Source organism: Triticum aestivum, chromosome 1B, assembly GCF_018294505.1.
Source record: "Triticum aestivum cultivar Chinese Spring chromosome 1B, IWGSC CS RefSeq v2.1, whole genome shotgun sequence".
Lineage (NCBI taxonomy): Eukaryota > Viridiplantae > Streptophyta > Magnoliopsida > Poales > Poaceae > Triticum > Triticum aestivum.
The window spans coordinates 465691609-465703599 of record NC_057795.1 but is presented as its reverse complement, the minus strand read 5'-3'; the positions used below and the strand labels follow the sequence as shown (position 1 = coordinate 465703599).

The window sequence follows — 11991 nt, the reverse complement described above, 5'->3', positions numbered from 1 at the left end:
ACAACTTCTTTAAGCATTTTAATAGAAGTGTTAAGATCAACACTACTAGTTGGAATAGCTTCTACCCACTTAGTAACGTAATCAACAGCAACTAAAATATGTGTGTAACCATTAGAGGCAGGGAAGGGTCCCATATAATCAAAGCCCCAAACATCAAACGGTTCAATAACAAGAGAATAATTCATAGACATTTCTTGACGTCTACTAATATTACCAACTCTTTGACATTCATCACAAGATAAGACAAACTTACGAGCATCTTTGAAGAGAGTAGGCCAATAAAAACCGGATTGCAATACCTTATGTGCAGTTCTATCTCCAGCGTGGTGTCCTCCATAGGATTCAGAGTGACACTTGTGTAGGATCTATTCTTGTTCATGCTCAGGTACACAACGTCTAATAACACCATCTACTCCTTCTTTATAAAGGTGTGGGTCATCCCAGAAGTGATGTCTTAAGTCATAAAAGAACTTTTTCTTTTGCTGGTATGTGAAACTAGGTGGTATAAATTTAGAAACAATGTAATTAGCATAATCAGCATACCAAGGAGCAGTACGAGAAGCATTAATGACTGCTAATTGTTCATCAGGAAAGCTATCATCAATAGGCAGTGGGTCATCAAGAACATTCTCTAACCTAGACAAGTTGTCTGCAACGGGGTTCTCAGCTCCCTTTCTATCAATAATATGCAAATCAAGTTCTTGGAGCAAGAGAACCCATCTAATAAGTCTAGGCTTAGCATCTTTCTTTTCCATAAGATGTTTAATAACAACATGATCAGTGTGAATAGTAACTTTGGAATCAACAATATAAGGTCTAAACTTATCACATGCAAACACAACTGCTAAGAACTCTTTTTCAGTAGTAGCATAATTTCTCTGGGCAGTATCAAGAGTTTTACTAGCATATTGGATAACATTCAATTTCTTATCAACTCTTTGCCCTAGAACAACACCTACAGCATAATCACTAGCATCACACATAATTTCAAAGGATAAATTCCAATCAGGTGGCTGAACAATAGGTGCAGTGATCAAAGCTTTCTTAAGTATTTCAAATGCTTCTACACAATCATCATCAAAGACAAAAGGAATATCTTTTTGCAATAAATTAGTCAGAGGCCTAGAGATTTTAGAAAAGACCTTAATGAACCTCCTATAAAAACCGGCATGACCAAGGAAACTTCTTATACCTTTTATGTCCTTGGAACATGGCATCTTTTCAATAGCATCAACTTTAGCTTTATCAACTTCAATACCTCTCTCAGAAATCTTATGCCCCAAGACAATGCCTTCATTAACCATAAAGTGACACATTTCCCAATTCAAGACGAGACTAGTGTCTTCGCATCTCTGCAAAACTCAAACAAGGTTGCTCAAGCAATCATCAAAAGAGGACCCATAAACGGAGAAATCATCCATGAATACCTCACAAATCTTTTCACAAAAGTTAGAGAATATAGCCATCATGCATCTTTGAAAGGCAGGTGCATTACATAAACCAAAAGGCATACGTCTATAAGCAAAAGTACCGAAAGGGCAAGTAAAAGTAGTTTTAGATTGATCCTTCACTGATACAGGTATTTGAGAGAAACCAGAATAACCATCTAGAAAGCAGAAATGTGTGTGTTTGGACAGGCTTTCTAGCATTTGATCGATAAAAGGTAAAGGGTAATGATCTTTCTTAGTAGCTTTATTTAATTTATGGAAATCAATTACCATCCTATAACCTATAATAATTCTTTGCAGGATCAATTCATCTTTATCATTAGGAACAACGGTAATACCTCCCTTTTTAGGAACACAATGGGCAGGGCTTACCCAATCACTATCAGCAACGGGATAAATTATACCTGCCTCAAGGAGCTTTAGTATCTCCTTTCTTACCACTTCTTTCATCTTAGGATTCAGTCGTCGTTGAGGATCTCTAACTGGTTTGGCATCGTCCTCCAGTTTAATTTTGTGTTGGCATAACATGGGACTAATGCCCTTGAGATCATCCAGAGTATATCCAATAGCAGCACGGTGCTTCTTCAGAGTTTTCAATAATCTTTCTTCTTCTTGCTCTGAAAGGTTAGCACTAATAATAACGGGATATATTTTCTTTTCATCGAGGTAAGCATACTTAAGATTATCTGGTAATGGTTTGAGTTCAAACACATGATCACCCTTGGGTGGAGGGGGATCCCCTAGAATTTCAATGGGTAGGTTGTGTTTCAGCATAGGTTCCTGTTGAAGGAACACTTCATCTATTTCCCTTCTTTCCTTCATAAACATATCATTTTCGTGGTCTAGCAAATATTGTTCTAACGGATCAGTAGGAGGCACGGCAATAGAAGCAAGACCAATAATCTCATCCTTACTAGGTGATTCTCTATCACGAGGTTGTCTACGAAACTTAGCAAAATTAAACTCATGAGACATACCCTCTAAGCCAATTGTAACAGTATCCTTTTCACAATCAATCTTAGCATTAACTGTATTCAAGAAGGGTCTACCAAAAATAATGGGACAGCAGTCATCTTGTGGGGAACTAAGAACAAAAAAATCAGCAGGATATTTAACCTTCCCACACAAGACTTCAACATCTCTAACAATCCCAAATGGCTTAATAGTATCTCTACTGGCAAGCTTAATAGTAACATCTATATCTTCCATTTCAGGGGGTGCAATATCATGCATAATTTCTTTATATAAGTCATAGGGTATTGCACTAGCACTAGCACCCATATCACATAAGCCATGATAACAATGATCTCCTATTTTGACAGAAATAACAGGCATGCCTACAATAGGTCTATGTATCTTAGCATCTGGTCTAGCAATATTAGCAGTCTCACCACAGAAATAAATAACATGCCCATCTAAATTATCATCCAAGAGATCTTTAACCATAGCAATACTAGGTTCAACTTTAATTTGCTCAGGAGGTGTATAAGTCCTAGTATTACTCTTACGAACAACAGTCGAAGTTTTAGCATGATACTTTATCCTAACAGGAAAAGAAGGTTTCTCAACATAAGTAGTAGGAACAATAGGATCACTATAAGTGACAGTCTTTTCTTCGACTATAATAGGTTAAACTACTTTTACTTCAATGGGAGGGTTATATTTAAACCACTTCTCCTTAGGGAGATCAACGTGAGTAGCAAAAGATTCACAGAAATAAGCTACTATCTCAGAGTCAAGTCCATACTTAGCGCTAAATCCACGAAAAGCAACGGTATTCATAAAAGATTTAACACAATCAAACTTAGGTGTCATACCTGACTCCTTACCATCGTCGAAACCCCAATCTTCAGAGTTGCGTTTAATTCTTTCCAATAAGTCCCATTTGAATTCAATAGTCTTCAGCATATAAGAACCAACACAGGAAGTATCGAGCATGTTGCGATCATTGAGAGAAAGCCGAGCATAAATTTTTTGAATAATCATTTCTCTGGAGAGGTCATGATTGGGGCATGAATATAACATTGACTTAAGCCTCCCCCAAGCTTGAGCGATGCTTTCTCCTTCGCGAGGTCAGAAATTATATATGTAATTATTATCACGATGAACAAGATGCATAGGATAGAACTTCTGGTGAAATTCCAACTTCAATCGTTTATAATTCCAAGATCCCATATCATCACATAGCCTATACCATGTCAATGCATCTTCCTTCGAAGATAAAGGGAAGACCTTCCTTTTGACAACATCATTGGGAATACCTGCAAGCTTAAATAATCCACAAACTTCATCCACAAAGATAAGGTGTAAATCGGGATGCAATGTTCCATCTCCTGCAAAGGGATTAGCTAGCACTTTCTCTATCATACCTGAAGGAATCTCAAAGTAAATATTTTCAGTAGGTTGAGGAGCAACTCTTTGCTCTTCTGGTTGGGGTGAAGATACCCCGAACAAGCCCCTCAAAGGATTAGTTTCCATAGTAATAAGTGACAAAAAATTTCAGCACACTATATAAATGTTTCCTTACCAAGTTCCACTCACCAAAAGCGCTACGCTCCCCGGCAACGACGCCAGAAAAGAGTCTTGATGACCCACAAGTATAGGGGATCTATCATAGTCCTTTCGATAAGTAAGAGTGTCGAACCCAACGAGGAGCAGAAGGAAATGACAAGTGGTTTTCAGTAAGGTTTTCTCTGCAAGCACTGAAATTGTAGGTAACAGATAGTTTTGTGATAAGATAAATTGTAACGAGTAACAAGCAATGAAAGTAAATAAAGTGCAGCAAGGTGGCCCAATCCTTTTTTGTAGCAAAGGACAAGCCTGGACAATTTCTTATAATGAGAAAAGAGCTCCCGAGGACACATGGGAATTATCATCAAGCTAGTTTTCATCATGCTCATATGATTCGCGTTCGGTACTTTGATAATTTGATATGTGGGTGGACCAGTGCTTGGGTACTGCCCTTACTTGGACAAGCACCCCACTTATGATTAAACCCTATTGCAAGCATCCACAACTACAAAAGAAGTATTAAGGTAAACCTAACCATAACATTAGACATATGGATCCAAATCATCCCCTTACGAAGCAACGCATAAACTAGGGTTTAAGCTTCTATCACTCTAGCAACCCATCATCTACTTATTACTTCCCAATGCCTTCCTCTAGGCCCAAATAATGGTGAAGTGTCATGTAGTCGACGTTCACATAACACCACTAGAGGAAAGACAACATACATCTCATCAAAATATCGAACGAATACCAAATTCACATGACTACTAATAGCAGGAACAAACGTAACTACTCACAAAGCATATTCATATTCATAATCAGAGGATTAATAATATGCATTAAGGATCTGAACATATGATCTTTCACCAAGTAAACCAATTAGCATCAACTACAAGGAGTAATCAACACTACTAGCAACCCATAGGTACCAATTTGTGGTTTTGATACAAGATTGGATACAAGAGATGAACTAGGGTTTTGAGAGGAGATGGTGCTGGCGAAGATGTTGATGGAGATTGACCCCCTCCCGATGAGAGGATCGTTGGTGATGACGATGGTGATGATTTCCCCCTCCCGGAGGGAAGTTTCCCTGGCAGAACAGCTCTGCCGGAGCTCTAGATTGGTTCCGCCAAGGTTTCGCCTCGTGGCGGCGGAGTTTCGTCCTGTAAGCTTGCCTCTGATTTTTTCCAGGGTAAAAGCCTTCATATAGCAGAAGATGGACATCGGAGGGCCACCAGGAGGCCCAGGAGACAGGGGGCGCGCCCAGTAGGGGTGGGCGCGCCCCACCCTCCTGGCCAGGGTGTGGGCCCCCTCTGGTGTTTCTTTTGCTCAATAATTCTTATTATTTCGAAAAATAACTTCCATGGAGTTTCAAGATTGTTGGAGCTGTGCAGAATAGGTTTCCAATGTTTGCTTCTTTTCCAGCCAGAATTCCAGCTGCCAGCATTCCCCCTCTTCATGGTAAACCTTGTAAAATAAGAGACAATAGCCATAAGTATTGATATATAATGTGTAATAACAGCCCATAATGCAATAAATATTGATATAAAAGCATGATGCAAAATGGACGTATCACTAATCATGCTGAATCATTTGGAAAATGCTCACGAGAAAGAACGGTCAACGGGCTTCGGCCGAGAATCGCTTGCCAACATGAACAATTACCACCATGCGCTTGTGACATGGGCGACCAAGCTTTCACCAAGATGGATGACAACCATGCTCTGTAGGGTGTCCATATGTTGAAGATTGCTGAAACATTCATGGGTGAGGACAATACAACACGACATTGGCCAGGTGGTTCATGCCATATTAGAAAGGAAGTGTGTTCCAAGAATAAGAAGAAAAAAGAACTAAAGTGGCCAAGTGATCCATAGTGTAGGAGAAGGAAAGAGTGTTTCATAAAAATAAAGTGAAAAAAGAAAGAAAAGGTATTCTAGGAAATAAGTAGGAACGAGAACTAAACCTGACAAGGAAGCGGAAGAAGAAGATGAGGCATTGCTGACAAACGCACTGATGTTGACATGGTGCTGGTTGGCGCCAACGAAACGGGTTGTTGAAGAGGCTCGGAGTAGAAGATGTAGGGGAGGACGGGAATGAAAGAATGACAAGTATCCCTTCTAGCAATGAATGGCGTGTTGGCTGGAGGTGGAGCTTATTGGTGACTAGTAATATGTTCAACTTACCACTCCCCCTACGTCAGTGTGCATATGTGTTTTTTCTTGTTTCCTCAGTTGCAGAATTCAAGGAGCATATGATGTCTTTTCATCATGACATTGACATGTTGAACTAAAGATGTTGCAAACTCTAAATAGATGCGAGATACGAGAAATGGGAGAAAAACATTGTCACATGTTGCGACACAATTATAAACCCTAAAAAAGATGACATTGACTGCGTGCATTTGCAAAGTTGAATGAACCTATTGAGAATGATCTCTAGGTATTTGTTGTTTTGTGGCAATAATATGTGTTAGTTTGACCCACTCTATTATATTGTAAATATGAAAAAAAAAGTCCCTGTTGTAACACACGGTGAAGGTGAGGTGGGCGCATTCGGTTTTAAAGGAGAGGGCTCCAGCGAGAAATGTCCCGCTACGGCGGGAAATCAAGTGGGGAAGGGAGGGTCCATCAGGAAAAGTGAAGGGTTTGTCGTGATGTTTTTGTTTTGGGCCCGGGTGTAGGAGATAACATGGCAGATAGTCCGCAGTACGATATTTCTCCTCACATATGGTTTGGATTTAGGGGAGACCTGACTGTCCGAATGGTTGGCGACTGTTTACTGTCCGAACACGCCCAAGCGTATGAGGGAGAAATAAACTTCGATCTTGAAGATGATCTTAATCATTTATTTGATTCATTTATATATGCATTATACCCCTGTAGCAATGCATGGACGTCCTACTATCATTTGTTCGATTCATTTATATATGCATTATGCACGGACGTTCTACTAGTTACCTGTAGATGAGAATATGTGCATGTCATTTTTTGCTTGTATCATTCATTCCTGAAATAATCAATTGTTTTGACTTTTGACATTTGCCTCCTGGCTTATTAGTCTCCTTGTATTTTGGATCATATTTTGATTACGATTTTACCTAACAAAATATAAGTATGCATAGTAAAAATAGTATCATTTGAAACTATATTTAAATACAAATTCAACAATATAATGACATGTATTAACATTTTGCTAGTCAAATATATGATCAAACTTTGACCCAAATTACGATGGGACTGATAAGACAAGATGAAGGCAGTACTTTATTATCTGGGCACTCCCAAAAGCAAAGTTATTCAGTCTCATGTTCTATTATCTGGGCACTCCGAAAAGCAACCTTTGAGGAGGAAAACAGCTGAACAAATTCCATTCCCATTTCCCCTCCAAAAAAAAAAAAGTTCCAATCCCATTGTGCAGTCCCAAGAAAAGAAAACACGAGGGCCTGCCGGAACAAAAACAGATGAATCGACATAGTCTAGTCTTCAGCCGTCAAGTAAACGAGCAAACTCCGTGGGCTTGAGCGTGCGTCTCACGTCCTCCCAGTTGTCCACCAGGTCCGGGAGTGGGCTGGTGTGGATCTTGACGTGCCTGCTGGACAGACTCCTCACCGGGAGTCCCAGGAACTCCTGCACCCGAGACAGCGCCTGCAAACCAAACCATTCCAGCAACAATGCTTAGTTACCCGCTTACCCCGATGGATGATATGATATGATATGATTGATATGGCCGGGGAGCTTACATTGTCGTCGCGGATTACGTCCTCGTAGTAGAGGATCATGTGGCGCGTGGCGCGGAAGCGGCGCAGGCAGGCGTCCATGGACTGCTCCGCGCTTCTCATGCTTGGGATTAGAGATGACACGTCCAAATCCGGCTTGAACCTCGCTAGGATCTCAGCCTGCATGCACACCACATATTCGGCAAGAGCTTTACTCTCTTTTTTCACTCTACTAGGCAACAAGAACAGATGGATGGGCATCGGATCTGAGAAGAATGCATGTGAGAGAGTCACCTCCTCTTGTGAGTGAACATGAGCTTTGTGGGTGCCGTTCAACTGCTTCGTTTTCCTGTCATAGTCGTTAGCCAACACAGAGACAAGCCTCCTTAATGTATTCCTCCTGAAGAGAAATATCACCATCACACCCTTTTTTATCAAATAATCCACAATCTCATCAGGATAATCCATAAGGCCCTGCAAACACATGCACGCACCGATTCATAAACTCCCTATTTTTATACTCTATTACAATCATTCTACCTAAAAATACTTTTGCTCGGCAATCTATATATATATATATATATATTTGCACCTAAACTTTGTCGGTGTAATAGCAACAACAGTATAGATAGCTGTTAAATAGCTGAATGATGGCGTACCTGATTTAGCATCCACTTCAATCCAAATGCAGCCGTGCATTCATTTTTTGCTGCGCTGGTGCGCCAATCCAAATCATACAGCTTGTCAAGAGTCCACAAGGTTGACGCGATATCCTCTCTGCGCTCCCTCACCGAGAAGATTTCACCATTTGAGCTCACATTGGGGTGGCTGTTGAGCAGAGTCTCAAACCACCCGCTGCCTGATCTTTGCATAGATACAATGACGAAGAAACGGACCGGGGTACATGCGCATTCTCCCCTACGATTTTAGCAACATGAATGGATCAGAAAGAGTCAAAAACAGAAAACGCAACATGTAAATATGCACTGCATTGCTCTACAAAAACAGGGTCAAGTACAGAAGAGAGGCAATCTGTCTGTGTACAGAGGAAGTTTTACGACAAAAGTTACCTGTCGTAACTCATAGGTCTTGGAAAGTGCACATACTGCATCTGATCATATGGAATTTCTGAAGGTCTTTTGCATAGAATGCTTGTTCGTTCTTCTGCTCCGTTCATTTCTCCTTCTTCATTTTCTAAGGCTATTTGAGTGAAGGAGAAGTAGCAGACATAGAAACCAAATAGTGCAATGAAGAAGACAAGCATTGATCGTACAGGAAACAGCGTTCCCTTTGAGCTTTTAGATGAGTACACGATCTGAAAATACGTACGTACGAAATTCAGTGATCACATGATGCAAAAATTGAACAGGTGGAACAAAGAAATGAAATATATTCCCATTATGTTACCATTTTTGCTTGCAACACCATAGAATTTATGCTGCATCAACTGGATGTTAATTGGTTTCCACGTTTGCGCCATGAAGTCTTCGTCCTCATTGAGAACACAGCTGACGCCACTGCACTACAGGTCATTCACAGGATTAGTAAGTTAGGTCTTCAGTCAGATATACAGATATTGCGGTTTCAAATGTTTATTTCTAGCAAATGAAAGGAACTACTAGTGCAATGATCTTTTTATGGCCCCTAATTGTTACGGCATTATAAAACATGTTTCTGCTGACAACGCTTTTTTTCTCGAACACTTTCTGCTTACAACAATCGGAAAGGGTTATATGATGATTCAGGACAAAAAGAGCAAAGTACACTAAGAAAATCACGGGTGACGCTGTACCATTGATTGATTGTGAAGGATTTGTCTATATTGTTGAAGAATAATCAGTGCAGGCTTGATTGCACAAGCAACAACCTAAGCAGGAGCATCATTTTCATTTACAAGTACAAGCTGCTCAGCAGGAGAGCAAAAAGAGCAGCAACAGCAGCAGCAGCAGCAGCAACAACAACAGCAGCAGCAGCAAATGGCTAGGCGCAACACACGGCAGTAACTGCTGAATTCTTGTGCCAAGAATTGGACAGAATGCTCGATCAACCGCGAGACAGGCGAGAACCTCATCAACGAAGTATGACTTCACTTGTTTTACCTAATGACCGATGACTCTGCTTCCAGTGTGGCTCGCGGAAGATATAATCTTGTCTGTCGGTTCTTCTCTCAAAATTGGAGGAGAAGGTGGCTTGGAATCCGGAGGGAGAGAAAGAGTGTGAGGGAGCGTTGCCGAGTTTGTTTGCTTGGAACTACTAGACCAGAGAGAAAAGAAAGCGCAGAGGAAGGGAAGTGTCAGTGCAGCAGCAGATATGATAGCTTGGAAGCAGCCAAACGGAAATGGCTATGTGTGTAACTGGGACTGCCAGTGTGCAGAGAAAGAGAGACCATATGGACGGGTGGTACTATGACGTAATTTCAGGGGAAACCACCTACCGCGCTATCTGTGTGTGAGAGAGACAAACGCATGCCTCCTAAATTGCGTGAAACACCAACCGCACAAACACTCGTATAGTATGAGCGCTTCATATAACACAACCGAAGACTGAATTTATAAATTATCTAAGAAAATTGAGCACGCCCAAAGTGTTGCTTTTTTAGTACGATCACCTCAATGATGAGTGACAAACAAGTTTATCTCCATGCATAGGTTCAATTTATTTTCAAATGCGTATTTTATTTGTCAAACAGTTTTATGAGAGTTTTAATAGTATAGCCAATCGATGGCTATATGCCGCTGCCATCTCATTTACATCTATCATTTTTTACACTCAATCCTCATTGGATTGGCACACGATTGAATCAACAAACCTAAACTGTTTATTTCCTTTTGGGTTACTTACCACGTACACCACCTTGTGACCATTCACATCTACTAGCTAAATGCCCGTGCTTTGCAACGGGAATAGAAAGCCATGAGTAGAAATATATCATTAATTCAAGGCACAACGAATATCAATGTTTTGCACACCCATTGAATAAAACATGTTAACAGTGCTTGGCAAGATGCCATGTAAATAGCTTATATGAAGCACACAAAAGAGGTTACCCTGTTTTTAGAGGGACGGATTGATCAGTACCAACATGGATGGAAACTTAACGCCTTTTGAGAATTAACCCACAATTTTTCTCCAAGCAAATAACACATTTTATTATAAATTTCCAATTAACATGAAAACGACACAACTATATGCAACCGAAACAACTTTTGCAGGAACAAAAGCAGATAATGGTAAAGTGTTTTGATAGCCAAATACATATAGTTAGAACAAAAATAAAGTTTGCAAACAGTAAATGGAAAAGAGTACATAGGAGCATCAGACGCAGTAATGCCATTCGATATGTATAGCAATAACTAATTTCACAGTTTTAGGATCTGAAAGACGTAGTAGAACATATGCACAGAAGAGACTTGGACAGATAATTGTAACTTTCACACTGCAGGATTATATAACCTTCAATCTAAAAAAAAGGATTATAACCTTCAAATTGTAGTTTGTATGGTACGCAGCTTGCTAGCAGGAGCAAGATCAAATTGTAGCTAATATAGAGCAATGTTGTAAACTAATTATGCAATAAAAAAACAAGTGTCAGGGTGGTACCTTCATGCATCTTGCTAGTAAGTTCAGGATCAAACTGTAACTCTCTTCGAAGAGATTTTGGACGAACAGTGCTTTCCTAGGAGCTGCAGCCAAATCAATATTAAAGGATTTTGCAAGCCCCTTTCTATATGATGAGATGATTGCTTCTGCTTCACGCTTCCCCAATCCAAATATATTTCTCACATCTTTCAAAGGAATACACTGCGATTTTTAATCACACAAAGATTTATGTCATTAATATAGTAACGTATAAAACTTTTCAATAGATATACAACATGAGGCAAAATATAAACTGTGGAAGACCATGTATCATGTCTTTAGAGTCTCATGGTCATACCCAACTCATGAGCTCTTGAAAAGTAGGGCAACTCATATCTTATACACCATTAAAAAATATATAGCAAAAACGTTTGATCAATGTCTATATGTCTAAGTTTATTGTTCCATGCAACGCACGGGCATCCGATTACATAGATACCTCATACCTATGGTAGCATCCGACAGCCGAAGAAGTTTATTTGGCCAACACTGCATATTCTTTTCATATCCAAGTCTGATGTTAATATGTTATACATCACACCTGCCACAAAGAAAACTGAGGGTTCAGAAATCTTCCGAATAGAAAAGTAAGCATCCCCATTGATTTTAACATGAAAACTTCTTGGACATACTACATATCTATAAGGATGCTTACAAAAAAAGTGATCATAATCA

General features: G+C 39.9%; 1 protein-coding gene across 1 annotated transcript; it reads right to left on the bottom strand.

Moving 5' to 3' along the window:
• Positions 1 to 7209: 7209 nt before the first annotated feature.
• LOC123132066 (nodulation protein H) lies at positions 7210 to 10041 on the bottom strand. Its single transcript, XM_044551823.1, has 7 exons — positions 9470 to 10041; positions 9085 to 9199; positions 8748 to 8992; positions 8337 to 8595; positions 7972 to 8151; positions 7702 to 7857; positions 7210 to 7606 (listed from the first exon to the last, which is right to left on the bottom strand). Exons 2-7 carry the CDS (start codon positions 9103 to 9105, stop codon positions 7445 to 7447), a joined length of 1023 nt encoding a protein of 340 aa, XP_044407758.1. The 5' UTR covers positions 9106 to 9199; positions 9470 to 10041; the 3' UTR covers positions 7210 to 7444.
• Between the last annotated feature and the right edge of the window lie 1950 nt (positions 10042 to 11991).